Source organism: Mytilus edulis, chromosome 6, assembly GCF_963676685.1.
Source record: "Mytilus edulis chromosome 6, xbMytEdul2.2, whole genome shotgun sequence".
NCBI classification, from domain to species: Eukaryota; Metazoa; Mollusca; class Bivalvia; order Mytilida; family Mytilidae; genus Mytilus; species Mytilus edulis.
The window spans coordinates 3445734-3463037 of record NC_092349.1 but is presented as its reverse complement, the minus strand read 5'-3'; the positions used below and the strand labels follow the sequence as shown (position 1 = coordinate 3463037).

At 31.3% G+C, this 17304-nt stretch overlaps 2 protein-coding genes across 2 annotated transcripts; both read right to left on the bottom strand.

The window, feature by feature from the left end:
* Positions 1-676: 676 nt before the first annotated feature.
* LOC139526959 (uncharacterized) lies at positions 677-3227 on the bottom strand. Its single transcript, XM_071322141.1, has 2 exons — positions 3049-3227; positions 677-1304 (listed from the first exon to the last, which is right to left on the bottom strand). Exons 1-2 carry the CDS (start codon positions 3221-3223, stop codon positions 817-819), a joined length of 663 nt encoding a protein of 220 aa, XP_071178242.1. The 5' UTR covers positions 3224-3227; the 3' UTR covers positions 677-816.
* On the bottom strand, positions 3067-16710 carry LOC139526958 (uncharacterized). Its single transcript, XM_071322140.1, has 8 exons — positions 16527-16710; positions 10563-11577; positions 8989-9115; positions 6999-7109; positions 6461-6505; positions 5967-6059; positions 5224-5325; positions 3067-4159 (listed from the first exon to the last, which is right to left on the bottom strand). Exons 2-8 carry the CDS (start codon positions 11559-11561, stop codon positions 3225-3227), a joined length of 2412 nt encoding a protein of 803 aa, XP_071178241.1. The 5' UTR covers positions 11562-11577; positions 16527-16710; the 3' UTR covers positions 3067-3224.
* Between the last annotated feature and the right edge of the window lie 594 nt (positions 16711-17304).

Sequence of the window (17304 nt, the reverse complement as noted above, 5' to 3'; positions counted from 1 at the left end):
TGCTCGAAAGTATATCGGAAACCTGTTGGAAAAGTATAATGATACTGCATAAGATTCTAATAAAGTCCCAATAACATAAATGTATCTACAATACATAATAAAAATGAGAAATCATAAATTAACCCTACAAAATTCATTTAAATCAGATGAAATAAGGTAAATTGCACTCTTTATACAAAAACAAACGTCATTATCAAAAAGTCACACAATACTCTTTCAAAACATCTTTAAGAATGTATGGATTAATGAGTTGATAATATCTACATGATCTCTTAAATAACAAAAATAAACAACAAATAAACGTGCATTCGAAGCGATAAATGTTATCTCTTTCACTAGCAGAGAATAAATGAAGCAGTCCATAAAAGTCATGTGATAATCAAGTGAACGTGCATTAAAATGTTACAACATAGCTGTCAATAAAAGCATTGTTTTTTTAATCTTCATAGTTCACATACAACTAAATGAATTACATTGAGTGATGGTCTTTCAATTAACTTGTTAATGTTGTAAGTAGCCGAGAAACTCATCTGGTTTTATTTAAACTTTTTTGTCAAAAGTAATCGAAAGAAACAAAAATTCGTAATGTTAATTTGACGCATTTAACAGAATAAACATGATGCTTTATGTATGTGCTAACTTTAAACTGTTCACTATGAATATCTTGTTTCTTAAATCTAAATTGCTGCAAATAACATATTTAGCTAGTTCATAAAGAACAAAATTAATTCAAGTTAACCACAAATTTAAACCTATCTATTGTTCTGCAGTTAATGGTTATTATAACTACTTGTATTAAATGCTCACTCAATTGATTTAAATTAAGCCTAACTTGTCTAGCAAAGTAGCCATAGGAGTCACTATGCATCCACCACCAGGATAATCGGCTATTGCCATTCCAAGACAACCCGATTCAATGTATCCGTCTGTTATATAAACACAAGCACCTGAATCGCCTTGTTGAAATGGTATGTTGCTCACTGCTAGTTGATTATAAAATCGTAATGTTCTTTGTGACTTTACTTCTTCTTCACGTGCCGCGGAGACAATAGCATGCACTTGCATGTGAACGGGTATATCAACTTGAGTTGAAAGATTCCCAGTAATGCATTTGACAAGATTGTGCGAGGCAGACTGTAATTTTTCTCGTCCAATTAACCATTCAGGTACTTTAATTACTGTCGCAGTGTTACTATAACTATTAAAATCTGAAACGGCACCTGCGCACACAACCTCAACGTTCCTTCCAGGTAAACCTTGAAATGTCTTTATGTAACCATCATGCAAATTACGAGATTGCAATCCTGTTAAAATAAATATATAACATATTAAGTTACTTTAAGATACATCTCCGTATGCAAAGCTGTGATTCCTTGTCCGGTTTTGACCATACTTTATTTGTCATTTAAACTTTTGGTGTGGTTTTATCAGCTTTTGGATTTTGAACAAGTTTTGGAATTTCAAATAGTTTGGCCTCGAGCATCACCGATGAGACATGAATTAGAACATGTAGAATGCGCCCCTAGTTTAGTAACATTGGTACCATTAATGTTACTATAAAACAATTGTTATATTTTGATTGACCATCACAATTATAACTTTAAATCGAATTTATCAACCATGCATGCTTTTAAATATAAAAAGGGGAAATGTAGTAAAATTGCCAATGAGAAAAATATCCACTAGATTAATAATAATTTATAAAAGTGGTTGTTAAAAAATATTTATGCACATCCTTTATTTTCAATATATATATATCCGGATCTGGTGTACTAAAAAAATATTGACACCGTATGTTTGTGGCATAACATCGTGGCCATAAGTAAAAAATTTTTCTGTTTAGTATTAAATTTATATTAAGATCCATTTTGTTACATCTTGTGATCCATTTTATTTGATAATCGCCAATGGCAGTCAGAGTTAGAGGCAGAGTTAAAGAACATCAGTTGTTCGACCTGTTAGTCAAATGCGTTTTGTTTAAATATACTTTTTCACTTTTTTGGTCTTTTGGAAAATGTTTTTTTGTGCTGCTTTTAGACCCTTCTACAACGAAATTTGTTTTACATGCACATGTATAAAACTGCGGTTTTTATCCAACGCAATCATAGGTTTGAACGTAGTTTTCAATTTAGACTCGTTTATATATTTATATATATGTTGTATGTGTCCATATGACCCTGGTAATGCTCCACGTGTAGTAACCATAATAACACCGCATTTTTTGGCGTATAATAGCAATATCAAAACTTCTTTAAAATGAAACATATCTTCAGATCGAATCTGTCAGGTGCAATTTATTGATAATATATGTAGATTGACTAATACTTGCCAACACCAAAAAAGTCAAAAGTATATAAAAATAAGAAGTTGTGGCATGATTTCCAGCAAAAATACTTTCCAAAAGTGTCCATAGAACGAGAATTTAAACATTTAAAGGGGCACTATCTACGAACTTCTATTAGTTCAAACTTTAATATACTACAATTCTTTACTACCCTCCTTTCGCTTTGGGTTTTCAACAGATTTCAATCTGCCCTGATATGCATGTGTATATTAACTGGTAACATTCCCAAGTTATGTCTCTACGAGATGAAATATAGATATCATATCTGGGAACCAGTAGGTAAACAAAACAAAATATCTTATGAATATTAAATATCTCTGCAAAAGAGGCGTGGTTTGTGAAACCGCTGTATTAAAAAGCTCAACATATATGTTTTTGTCATTTAAATGGAGTAACTCAAGGCATAACAAATAGTATCCGGAACATTTGATTATCAGTCATAGAAAGATGAAAATAAAAAATTTGTAAACAAAAGTCAAGTGCGATTCCACTCGATATTTATTGAAATTTAATGTTTTAAATTTTTGTAGTTGTCATGGCACAAAAAATATCATTTCATCCTTATAGAAGTTTAGAAAATATTAAACCTCCTGAAATTGAATTCTATCAGAAAAAAGGGAGCTGATAGATGACGATCGCAATATAGTTATAATACTGGTCATATTTCCTCATTAAATTTATTCAAATATTATTTGTAATTTTACCCAGTTCCCTATGATGAATTTTTCTTTTTCCTTTTGTGTTAACATAGTCTTGTTCTGAAACACAAATCCCATTGTCGAGTTCTATAACGGCTACATCTGTACTTGTTTCTCGTGGGTTGTCATGAGTAAAACTATGATTTACAACCCTTCCACAATGCAATGTCTCATTTAACATTCTATCGCCAGTTTCGAAGTGAACACTCTCCGGCTGCATATGGTGTTGATGTCCAGTCGAAAGCAGGGTATTCCAGTCCAGCATTGCATGAGCACATGTAAGTAGCGCTTGTCTTCCATAAAAAAAGACAAAAACCTCCTATTGTACCACTGACCTTTAAATTCGTTACTGAGTCGCCTATTCTTATTGTTTGTGAACAGAACCTAGGAAAGCCTTCAATGACATCGGTTGGTATTCCCTGTAAATCACTAGGGAAATGCTTTTCGCCAATTGGAATAGCACCTTTTACATAGCAATACAGTTGAATACAGGAACATGGAAGAAATTGTGGCTTATCTTGAAAATGAATTGATTTTATTTCAGATGGACAAATAAGAGTTAGTCGACTATGGTTGTTGAAAAGCTTTTCTGCCAATGGACCTGGAATGTGACACTGAATATTAAGATCTCTTCCTAACAAGTTAGTTCTTTTCTCAGAAATAGCACTCGCTTCTTTGAATATTTCACCATGATATGCAATCTGTTTAACTGGTATTCCAGAAAAGTTGTTTACAATTTCCCTATTCGGTTTAGGTACCAAGATAATGATAGTGACATTCATGGAACAAAACCAAGAAGATAGTTTCGTTTTTCGTCTAGAGCACTTGCATAAAGAAGCTAACCAAATATCATACACGTGTAAATTAGCCCATTCAAGAAAACTTCTACAAATTTGCCAGCCGACAAACCTAGCTGTTTCTACATCATTATTTCTAATCGATGAATATAGTCCATTTACTAGGATACGATTATCAATGGCGAAACTTGGAATGTGGTTGAGTAAGTATTGACATAACAAGGATTTCTTTTTTTTTACGTAGCTAAGAAATGTTTCATTGGCTTTCAGGAAAACAATTGTCCTTGTTTCTTTCCAATGATTCGTGTCCTCTTTGCACCCTGAAAATAAATTGTAGTCAACTAACTCATTAAAGATACCAGGCTTATAATTGTGTACGCAAGACATGCGTTTCGTCTTTAAAAGATACCGGTGACGATCGATCGAATAAAAAAATAATTAAAAGGCCACTTAAGATGATATCTGAGACAATGATAAATGCGATAGAGGTTATCATTAATTTGGTTTCAAAGCTGAAAACTTGCAGTAAATAAGAATTATATGTTGTTTATTAGCCCAACAAGCTTTTCTAACCTTAGCAATGTAGTTTTGTTAAAAATGTGGTAAACATGTATATTTGTTCATTCTGATTAGTTCCAGACAAAACTTTACGATCATAATTACAATTTTACCATTAAGAACCCTTGTTTCAAAGGTGTCAGATTACCAGTTCACTCACTCTAATTTAGAACATATGTAAAAGTAGCCCTACAAGATTTTAAACATGGATTAATAATTAGCATGTAGAAACGTGATACATGTCCAATTATTGAAAGCATAAGCTGCAAAGATCTAAAATATTACTATATTTGATTGTGATATATCAATAGGACTTGGTTTGTATTATACGATGATATACATCACATGTCGCCGCACTAAAAAAAAAAATGGAAAACAAGACGTTTAATAATTTATTGCGTCCGAAGAGCTTTTCTGGATTTACCTTCATCAGGAACGCTCAAAGCCAAACATAGTCTTTCTCCGTTTTAATTTCAAGCAATTTTCGTAGTAGTTATCTTGCTTTGTCAAATAAAAATGGATTTCAGACATCGACAAAAATAGTGTTGCCTCCTTTTAAACCATAATTATTACGACAGTATTTTTAAGCGGTTATCTAAATAAATGCACCAGTAGTATACCGCCGTTCAAAAGTCATAAATCGATGAAAACAAAGTAACAACAAGATCACTGACGAGTTACAAAGACAAACGACAACATACATAGAAACAAACTATTTGCCACATTCCTGACTTTTATAGTTTAATGGCTAGCCAAAACCACCAGCTTATATCAATCAGACAAGATTTGTATTATATATAAATTTTAGAATATGCTAACATCTTACCATTAAATTCTTTCACTGATATTTTACATTCTTTGTTTATCCGTGAGTCGACAATGCAGTCCACGACAGTATTATCGCATACTATATTTAGTTGGTAAAGTCCTTAAAAAAAGAAAATACTAATTCGCAGTGAATTGAATGTATGAAAAAAGCAATTTTAATGTTCAAATAAATAAACAACATAATGTAAACCATCAACATTTGATCTCTGGTGGATTATTAAAACGCGACAATCATATCATATTTCCTTTCAATCTATATTATTTAAATTTTGTAGCATCTTCCGTTTTGATGTTCTAGGAAATAGTTAAAGGTAGTGTAAAAGACGATTTAAAACTGAGTAAAACTATGTCTTTAAGATGACAAATGTTTTATTTATTTATTCGTTAAACGTCTTATAAGAAGCAAGACATTGACCAATATGCGAATCTCAACACTAAGCAAACTGGTTTAAGGTGCTACCCAACACTTTAACTAGAATAAATTTGGCTCGTTTAATTTTGTTAAAATTTTGACAAAGTATTTACTTTGACCCTTTTACAGAAATATAAAAATTTCAAAAAATTTGAACCAACCGTTTTATCAGAAAAAATACACTGGTTATATAGCAGTTTGACAAACACTTATTTTGATCATTGAAAAGCTTAATATTCCCTTAACAACACAACGTAATTAAAACGTTTTGCTGATTTTACAGAGTTATCTCCCTGTAGTGTTAGGTACCACCTTAAAATGTGTTCTACCTTCATCCTTGACTCCTTGATATCCTTGTATTTCAATGTCATCATTAATAGTTGTCAATTTAGTTTCTGAGTTGCTCGTACCTTTATTATAAGCTGAAATATAAACAACTCTAATATGAACATGTTGTCGTTTTGACACATTCCCCATTTCCTTTCTCAATTTTATGATGAAAGCGTACGAAATTTTCCTCAAATTTTACATTAAACCACTATCTTGTTTAAAGAAAAAAGTATATTTATCTCATGTTTTATTGTCTTTAAAATGAATTTACAGACAGCAGTCTCACACCACTGTTCATCCAGCTGCATGAAATTCTTCACCTAGATAAAGAAAATAAATGAATAAATACATGTAGCTAGAATAGAAAAAATATTTCATGTAACACTTTTTTTTTAATTACCAATGTATATTTGCTTGAATGTCGAAATTAAGCGTACTCAGCTTAAAACTGGCAAAAAACTTTAAAAACAATTTAAAAAATTGAGATAATTACATATACGAGAGGTTTTCTTTCCACCAGTTAGTTTCAATCTCTTCTCTGAAATGAATTATAGTTACAAATAAATTATACAATATACTCAATACAGTATAAATGCGAAAGAAGTAAATTTCAAAGCAATTGATAAACAAAATGCATCAATATAAATACATATGAAAAAAAAAACCCAACATTTCTGTACTTCTATCGAAAGTTCTAAAGTTAAAGAAATAGACTTGAACTATTAAACACTGTTCTGTAAAGAATTCAATACAGGTTTCCTGAAAAAGTCTTTTTAAAACACAGTTCCTTTTCGTTAGTTGTGTCACGTTCGTGCAGTGATTTGGGGCCTGGATTCCGAAAATTACTCTTTTCTGTTAATCACAATTTTATGAAAGTATTTTAATTTTTATTTGATATTTTTACTTTCAAACAACTTGTATTTATTGAACTGAACCCATAAAGTAAGGTTTTAACCAATATATAAGATATATTTTTGCTTTCATCATAAGAATTAAAAAAAATGATTTAAAAATCAGATGTCATATTTAACCTCTTATATTGAATCCAGTCTCATTTGGATCTTTCATGACTCCCGTGTCATCTGCAGATGACTTAATCTGTGATCTTTTGGCTGATTTACTTCGTCGCTGGTAAATAATATCTGTTCCACAAAGTAAAATGAAAACATGTTTTAGTATTTGAAATCCAACATAGAGAGGTAAAAACGTGGTTGTTAGCAGAAAACTAATATACAGTACTTGAACAAATAATGGTCAAGTTGCAAACAGTTAATTGCTTCTTATAACTAACATCGCATTGAAAAAAAAACCGATAGGTATATTTATCATTAAATCGAGAAAGTACGTTTCGCCTTTTATTCTGAATATGATAAATAGTTTGACAAATAATCTGCTGATTTAAATTTAACACATAAAACCAGGTGTAAAAGTTATACGGAATATACAAACTTGTTTAAACTTACCAGTATATCTGTTAAGTAAACACATTACTATGTCCTAAGGGACTGATTATTTTTATTCATTGGGGAAGGGAGGGGGAGAAGAGGCAATTTGCACTGGTTCTAGCGTAGACAAATTTAAGCAGAATGTCCTAATGTAACAGACTAAATCATAATTCTCATAAATCTTGTCAATTAACAGATTAAATGAGCAAAAACGCATCTTAAGAAAAATGCTTTTGTATTAAACATAAACGTTATAGTAAAAGTCTGAATGGCGTAATGCACCTGAACTATAACACGAACTATCTATTCTAAGGTAGAAATATCTTCTTATAAAGAAGTTAGCTTTTCGAATCATTTTCTGGTATGACTCTTTTAAATATTTCTTAAAATAATATTGCTATGTGCCAATGGAAAGATTTTGCTTTTGTAGGTAGTAAATTGGGTGCCTTATTTTAGTATCAAAGAACTTTAACTGGATAAAATTAAATGCATGCGTTAATTTTGTACGTTGAAGGTTCATCATAACAAATGAACAAGTATGGTTGTATTTTCAAAACCTACTCTCTGTACAGATTTACCGGTGCAGTTTAAACTTTTTAAGGCCTGACACCCACTAGATATATAAAAGTATTATTTTGCATATCAGAAAGATAAAATCTTTTTTGGATTATGTTGGGCATTTTTCCTGCTGAAGGTGTAAAAATAAACTAAGTAGGGATATAACTTTTAGATGCTCCCTCTCAGGTAACAACTAGTTTGTGTTGTATTGATTGTCCTTGATTGGCATAAGCATATGTACCCATCTATAGGTAAGTTAAATGTAGTAACTGAGTGGGTAGTATCAAATCTAATTCAGATGTTTGTTTATTTTTACATCTTCTGAAGCCGGAAAAAAATGCTAATCATAATCGTTAAAAGATCTTATCTTATTTATTCATATTTGGTTTTTTTTACACTTTCCAGGATCTATCTCTATCTGGAACCATTGAAACAGAAAATTTAAAATTGAAAGTCAAGTGAGTGTCAAATACAAATATCTGAACTCTTACTAAATTATAATCCTGGTACCTTTGATAACTATTTACACCACTGGGTCGATGCCACTGCTGGTGGACGTTTCGTCCCCGAGGGTATCACCAGCCCAGTAGTCAACACTTCGGTGTTGACATGAATATCAATAATGTGGTCATTTTTATAAATTTCCTGTTTACAAAACTTTGAATTTTTCGAAAAACTAAGGATTTTCTTATCCCAGGCATAGATTACCTTAGATGTATTTGGCACAACTTTTTGGAATTTTGGATCCTAAATGCTCTTCAACTTTGTACTTGTTTGGCTTTATAAATATTTTGATATGAGCGTCATTGATGAGTCTTATCTAGAAGAAACGCGCGTCTGGCGTACTAAATTATAATCCTGGTACCTTTGATAACTATTAACGCAATACAAATAACCATGACTTTCAACAGAAATACAAGTATATTCCTATCTGATTGGATATGTTGAAAAAGAGAATTATGATATACATCTTGAAATAATAGACATGTATAATCTAATAAAAATATATGAATGAAACCTTCTGTATGTTCTTTACTGGCTGTCTGTTCTTGACTGGTTGTCTGTTCTGACGCCTCCACAGTGGATCTTCTACGTAATATCAACTTTTGTCTTTTGAAATTAGTGTGTTTGCTTAGGGACGATTGCTGAATGAAATAAAGCATAAGTTAAACTGTATTGCTTTGATAAAAACAAAACGATTGTAACAATATGATGAGTATTCTGGTACGATGTCTACAAAACAAAGTATTCATAAGTGTAAACCCCTAAGGACACCCCTATTTTCAATCATATCATCTTGACAATTGGGGACTTCTTTTATGTTTTATTTATTTTATGTGGTCATGTCAAACCAGAAAATATATGTTTTCGGGATGGGGATATAGATCATATAAAAAAACATATATGGAATGACCTCTTTTGTCTCCATGTGTCTATCAATACTGAATGTTTCCAAGTGAAAATCATTTGAAAATGAAAAAATAAAAATCCAAATCGATAGTAGACCCCTCCCTTCTTTTGCCCCTAACAAGTACTTCTTCATAGATCACAATACACAAACAAAACCCTGATCGACCCCACTAGTAATTCTAACATACTTCGGAACCTAAGAAAGTTCTAGTGGTTGAGAACGGATGCGAAAAAACAACTTTGAAGTGGCTGAGGAAGACGGAGAAGAGGGACGAATATCAATAACTAAATTTGCCATTGCAAGAAATAGTGGGTGACAGCCTATCCAAATTGCACTTAACTGTAGCTATTTTGAATTTTTTTAACAGTTAATGCACATGACGACTTTACAACACATCGGACTGCATATTTTCAAGAAGTTTTGATATTTTTCATTTTTTTTTACATTTGTATTGTGTCGATGGAAACGGTGGCTTTAGAAAATTCCAAAGTTCAATGCCATATCTGAAGATTCTTGTTAACATATCCACATAGCTCTGATCAAATTGGAAAACTTTTCGATTTTTCACATGCTTTTTGATTTCATGACAACGACAACCATTATTATATAATATAGTCAAATACGAACTTATAATTCTATCAAAGTATCATATTTTACATGACATTTAAGAAAATCAACCAAAAACTGACAAAAAACAATAATTTTTGCAGAGTTATCTCCCTTTCCAATGTTAATTTCCATAAGAAATTAAAATGTGAAATTTGAGTTTTCCTCAAGTTAGATTTTTGGGACTTTTTTCTGTGTATATAGATTGGGGGTTTAATGCTAAAGATTAGAATTAAAACATTTTCTGTTGGAATTAAAACCTTAGTTTGACTGGACTGTGGCAATACCAACCTTGAATGCACATATGCACATGATATTTTTCATAATTTTACATAGTTCCATTAATATTGGTTCAATCAATTCCAAAAATCTGCTGGACAAAAAAAAGTGGTTAAACAACTAGCTTTGCAATTGCGAGCAAAAACGGAAGACCAGGGTTACGGCTGCAAACGTATTCCAAACTGCGCACCTACAAAGGCCAGTAATTATTATTTTTTGTTTGTTTGTAAATGTTCTATATGAAACGTACTGGAAGCAAGAAAGACACTTAACAATCGCTGATATTTTTAAATTACCTCAATTATTCTGCTTGCTCCTGTGCAAGATATTTGCCTTCTTATGGTGTTAATAATGCTTATTTCGTCAATTTTTCGTTTTTCTGCTCTTTTTAATTTCTCTGTCACCTCGTGTTCTTTATTACACACACGTGCCATAACTGCAATTCCATACTCCAGAGAAGCTTTGTATTCCAGATATGCATTTTCATGTATCGTAGCTTCATCGACATCAGCAAAAATTGTACCACGGATCAATATAAGTTTTTCTATTGTTTTCCAAAGGGCACAGCAATGCTCTAGCAATATTTTTGAAATTGTAGGATCCAAATGACTCACTAAAATTCCAGGTGTTGCCGACACGGAGCAAATGTTTCTTTTACCAATAGGACGTTTTTTATGACGAATACATGGCATTCTTCTCTTACTAAAAAGCTCTGTCCAGTTAGAATCGTCTATTAATTCAGTTTCAGTAGGAAACTTATACAAAGGCGGACATTGACAACATCTTCTTGAAGTATCGTACAAATGATAAAGTGTATGCTTGTTTTGATTAAGAAACTCTTCTAATGTTGTTTTTTGTAATTTTAAAGAACTATACCAGAACACTTCTTTACAAAAGTAAAACAACAGGCAACGTGCGAGTGTAACATCCAGTGCGGATGTTGATAATTTTTGTCTAGCTAAGCAACAACAAAAATCTCCTATCCGAAAAGCATTATGTTTAGCCTTTTTTGGCCCGGATTTGTCAAATAACACTTCTAGTTGTTTGGGATGTATAAGCTGTTCCTGTGGAAGCTTATAATTTCTTGAACATTGACAACACTTGACCTGATGGTAGCAGAGATGATACAACTCATGCTGGTAGTGATTAACAAAGTTTTGAAACGAGGAAAATCCTGTCAATTTTAAGTTAAGCTCTATTAGGTCTGCAAGACCATCTTTTGTGTATTGAACAATCAGCAGCGAACTTCTTGCATAATTCTCCCTTTCCTTTAGTTCTATGTTATCAAAATCCATCGCCTTATGACTTTGTCTGTAAAATAAGATACAAATGATTGTTTTTATTTCTTTGCTTTAATTAATCAAAGTAAGGGTGAGATCTTTCAAATCTTCGATAGATAACACTACTACTACTGAATTTGTGAGTTTATGAGGCTTGTATGTCTGCAACAGTGTTTTTTCTTTAAATTAATACTATAGCAATAATTGAACAGTAATTAACTGATGTGTTGAAATAATGATAATTACTTTAATTATTTGTCAAGAAAATAGCTAAGGGGATAAAGAAAAGAGTATTTGCTAATGTTATAATTGTTTATATTTAATGATATGAGGCACCCACTGGGGGAAGGTAAAAGTTAAGGCAACACTATTTATCGATGTTCAACTAATTAACCGATCAATGAGGCCAAATCAAATGGGAAGTTGAAGACAACTAAAGCTCGAAAATCGGGGAATAAAACCTTTTCTGACAATAAGGTGCGAAAAGATCATTTACCAACCATGTTCATCTTTACGACAAAAGAGATGATTTCAGCTTCCTAAATGTGAACTTTCCATTACTATGTAGCAATATTCCAGCAGCGCCTGCATACGGAGCATATATCTCCCAGTTGATACCATATTCTAGGGCTCGTAATTCCTTTCATGATTTCCTTGATAAAGGGTTGTTGCTTACACGGCAGCTATTAAACCAAGAGCTCCAAGTGTTGAAGTTGAAGTCATCTCTTCGTAAGTTGTACGGACGCCATCACGAGCTGGTTGACTTTTATTGAATATCCGTTTCACAGATGATAATGGATATTTTCCTAATGTCGTAACAACAATCCCGTACCCTTTTCCCAAACGTTACTTACTTATTACTGGGTATATATTAACATACGCAACAAGACGGGTGCAACATGTGGAGCAGGATCTGCTCACCCTCATCAACTGAGATCACCTCCAGATTTTTGGTTGGGTTCGTTTTGCTCAGTCTTTAGTTTTCTATGTTGTGTTTTATGTACCATTGCTTGTCTTTTGGTCGTTTTCTTTTTTAGCCATGGCGTTGTCTGTTTTTTGTTTCGACATATGAGTTTGAATGTCCCTATGGTATCTTTGCTTCTCTTTCTATAAGTTTAATATTTCAAACAACTATATAACATAAGGGGAATTGCAAAAGCGAGAACATCTTGTGTTTTTTCAAAATGTAAATTCAGTAAAGGTACATTATATTTACTAATGTAAATATGTTCAGCTTAAACGAGAAACGAACCATTGTCCTCATAAACATGTATGGTTTCTATTATTCACACTAGAACCTTATCTTCACTGCAGTCAAAGGGAACATAATCAACTGGTGGCATATTGATGGACACTTAGATTATACACGGACAAATCAATATAAAATTTTTAATTTCAGAATCATACTGAGAAAAAAGAATGAACTAGGATATAGGAGACGTTTAGGCGTAAAAAGATTTCCTTAAACAACAAAATTACACAGAGAGAAATAAAATATTCCCCCAAAAAGGTGTTATTTGAGAATTTAGTCCTTATATTTTGAAATGCTGATTATATGTGCATTTTCTGAACTTGAAGAGCAAATGCATGAAGAATGGAGGTTGATGCATTTTTATCATCTTTACTTGTATGTGCAAAGACAGTTCATAACGCAGTGAAGCGAAAACGGAAATGCATCCAGGCAACCATAATCAACTGCAAAATGTAGATACATATACTATTTTCAGAAAAATGAGTATGATAACATTAACGATATCATTTGTTCTGTTTTTTTTTGTCATTTGTTTTAAATGTAGTCACAAAATAAGATGTCATTGTATGAAGGAAAAAAGCAAAAAGGAAACTGAGGTGGTTTTTTCATTTAAATCGTATTAAAATGCAACGTCATTGTATTCATATCAACTGTTTAGAATTTAGTTTATTTCAATTTTATTTCCCCCGACTAGGATGGACTACCTGATATACTATAATTTGTTTACGCTTTTATCTTTTATAATAATTGACGTTTAATTGTGAATGTTCCTCCTTTTTGTAGCAGACGAACAGGTAAGCAGGTATTCAAACAAAGAAGACTAAAAAGCAATCTTTGAAAAGAGTTCTTTATCCATTGACAATACTGATAGTGGATACCGTTTTTCTAAAATAGAACATAATACAGTTTCAAAATTGAAACTGACAAAACAATGTCAGAGACTGATATTATTATTGATATAAACATTGAAACTGATAGGGAATTAAATGGTCATGATTAAGCAGACAACAATGAATAACCAATTGAGTTAGAAACAGAAACAATAGTAATTGAATTAAGTGATTTTAACATGACTGATGAAGCATTATCAACATGACATCTACTGGTATACTTCCCCGTAAGACGGTGCTTTCTGGTGGTGATATTCCTCATGTCAATACTAGTTAGGGTTTGTCTGAAATATCAAATATTGTCATCAAACGTGTACGACAGAGGGCCCTTTCTGGCCAACAGGTACAAGCTGATTCATAGACTAAAAACACAAAAACTAGATTAACTGTTCTCTCCCAAGGTGACAACGTTATCATTCCCATTTCGTCCATTGATAGGGACCCGTGTTGTAAATAATGCATTTTTTTTATGCTGTTTATTATTGTTCTTTAGTATTCAATAGATTTCAAACGTACAAGTTTATTCTGCTTTATTTAAATTTATTTTCAAATTTTGTACAGGTTAACACCATTTTTAAACAATATTGCGTACATGTTGTAACATGTACGAGGTACTTTTGTACACATTATAACTTTTGCATTGTACAAATTATAACATTACATTTTTTTTTCATGTTAAAACATGTACAAAATTGCAACTTGTACATGACATATACAGAACGACTCTTATAACATAAATTATACCAGTCATCAGTGTTATGGAAGGCTATACATACTCATCAAATATATCAGGCTTTTTAAAGTGATACTTCTGGCGAGCGTGTACACCACATTTATCAGTGGTATTACTGAATTTATTTCACTTGACTGGGCGGAGTTTAACCCGTTCGCTCATTATAGACTTTTTTGGGGATACACTCATTAAGTATCAAGCTATGGTTATTGATCAGGTTAAAATATGTAAACACTATATGTTAAATGTTAATTGCCAAAAAAAATGATTAAACACAGCCGTTGATTTTTTTTGTAAAGTGGAGTTTAAAAACACGTAAAAATTTTCACATTTGGGAATTTGTAAAAAAACCGACAGCAGTTGCAAAAGCTGCATATGTTGTTATTCTATACAGTTTTTGTGACATTGATAGATGATTAGAAATCAGTAATTATTATAATGGCAATCATCCTTATCACACACATATTCGAATAGACTGTCCTTTTGCAAATTTAAACGTAAGCTCTGCCCGATCAGTTGATAACATATAGGTAATACTCAAAGCAGTTCAATGGCAAATCAAATACGAAATTGAAGCAGATTAAAAACCTAAAATTTTTGAAATTGTTCTAAATATGGCTCAGACTTACATACACTACCAACGCTTTTACATTTTTAATTTTGTCCCTTCTTTTTTAATTTGAGGGGGAGAAGGGTTAAACTTTACGTTAACAAGTAAGTATAACTTTTTGTAAGTTTGTAAGAAAAACAAGATTCATTTCGTATGGAAGCTTATTTCGTAACAACAGACATGATCAGTCATACGTTATTTATTTTAATAAAAAGATCAAATTATATTTTTTTTAGCTAATTTGATACTTTATAGAGGCTATTCTTTTTATATCTCTTTTAGTTATAAAGATTGTAATATTTCTATTTTGTATAGATATTTGTACATTCACTGAATGCAAATGTGTAGGTTTGAGCATCTCCTTTGAACATGATGAAGGTAAACATAGAAAAACCACACGAATAGACCGAGTACTATTTGTTTTCAATTGGGTTTTTAGGCCTAATAAGTGTTGCTTCAGTTAAAGTCGAGATAAAACACTAAAAACCAAAAATGAAAAATTTCACAGCATATAGACACCATTAATGTCTAACAGAACATATAATAATATTAAACGTCAATTTTGACAGAAAGAATTACAACATAGCTATAGTAAAATTATAAACATAAACCAACACAATATGTTCAGATGCAATACATAGAAAAAAATAAACTGTTTCAAAATATGTTTGAGAGCACTGTCTAGAAATGTCGAGTAATATGGGTGAGCAGTATTGCATTTACAAAATTAAACAATTAAATTTTAAAACTAAGGCAATAATGGAAAGTGGACTTGATTTGGTTGATCCATTGTTGTTTTTTTTTATCAATTTTAATGAAAAACCATCAATCTTGTTGATAAATTACACGAATAGGGCGGGTGAATTAGACAAGTTTGATATTTTTGTTTTGCTCTGCATTAATACCAACGAGAAAAATATTGACAAAAAAAAAACAAGTTCAAGAATATCAACAGGAAAGAAAATAAATCAAATAGAAAATAGAAAATGTCTAATCTCAACTTATCAGTTTGAACATATTAAAATACACCACTTCACACAACGGTCACATGTTTATGGCGTTTCTGCATTCAAATGACTAATACAAAAATACAATATAACAAAAATCAAAATTTATACCGTTTTTTTATTTGTTTCAATTTTGTATAGCTTAGTCAATGAGTGTATTTTCTATCTAATGTCTTTAGTCATAATTTATACTTCCTGCTTATATATGAATAGAAATGGAGAAATATTTGTGTTGACATTGTCTAATTACTAGTTAAACCAATTAGTTTGATCACATGATCAGTTTCTCTGTCAATAAATGAGACAGACGTAATGCAATTAAACGCAGTAAAAATTTCTCTGTCATCTTTTACCTATAAAATGGCTGAAATACTTCATTTCGAATCTGAGTTTCTAATTAATGGATAAGATCATACATAGTTAATACAATTTTTGAGTTATTTATGGATCTGTTAAAACGTTACTAGTAATACACAATGTATACTTACTTTTGACTTTGAAATACCGTTGCTATTCTTTCTATTTTCAAAAAAGTGACTTTAACTGTTTGTTAAGTCTGCATTGCAAACTCCCGCTTATAAGTGTACATATCGATTTCACACATTTATCAGATATCTATTAATATAAACATTGAAATTTTACCGTTGTCAGTTAGATAAGTGCTAGTGTGGCAGATGCAGCTACAATATACACAGAATCTATTTTTAAATACTCCAAATTATACGAACATTGTCAAATCCTATTGCTAAAATGTGCCTTATTCAAATGATAATTATCTCGATTATTTGATAATAAAATTCCGCCTATTTTTGTTTACGGTTTTGATTATTTTTAAAGATATTGGTGAAGTTTGATACGAAGCTTTTGATTGGTCATTCGTTATATTAAGATTTTCATTCATAAAACGAATTTCGCATTTTATTAGCTCAACTTACTATATCAGGCTTATAAAGTGATTGATAATTTTGTACCTTGTGTATACATTTCTTAATACATGTAACTAATGTCAGTTAGTTTTTAAATGTTTTGAATAAGATCTTAAAGTTAAGTTCACATATTGATATGGTGATGAATTTTTGTTATATTTTTTAGCTTGTTTACCCTATCTCTTTTTTTCTCATTTTTTTCCCTGGTCATTCAGAAATAAGTATGTCGATAGACGATATATATAACAATAGTTTATAAATGAATCACAATTAATAATACATCATATGGTTAATGAAGTTAAACATGAATTGTTAGTCACAACGACCTGTATACATATAA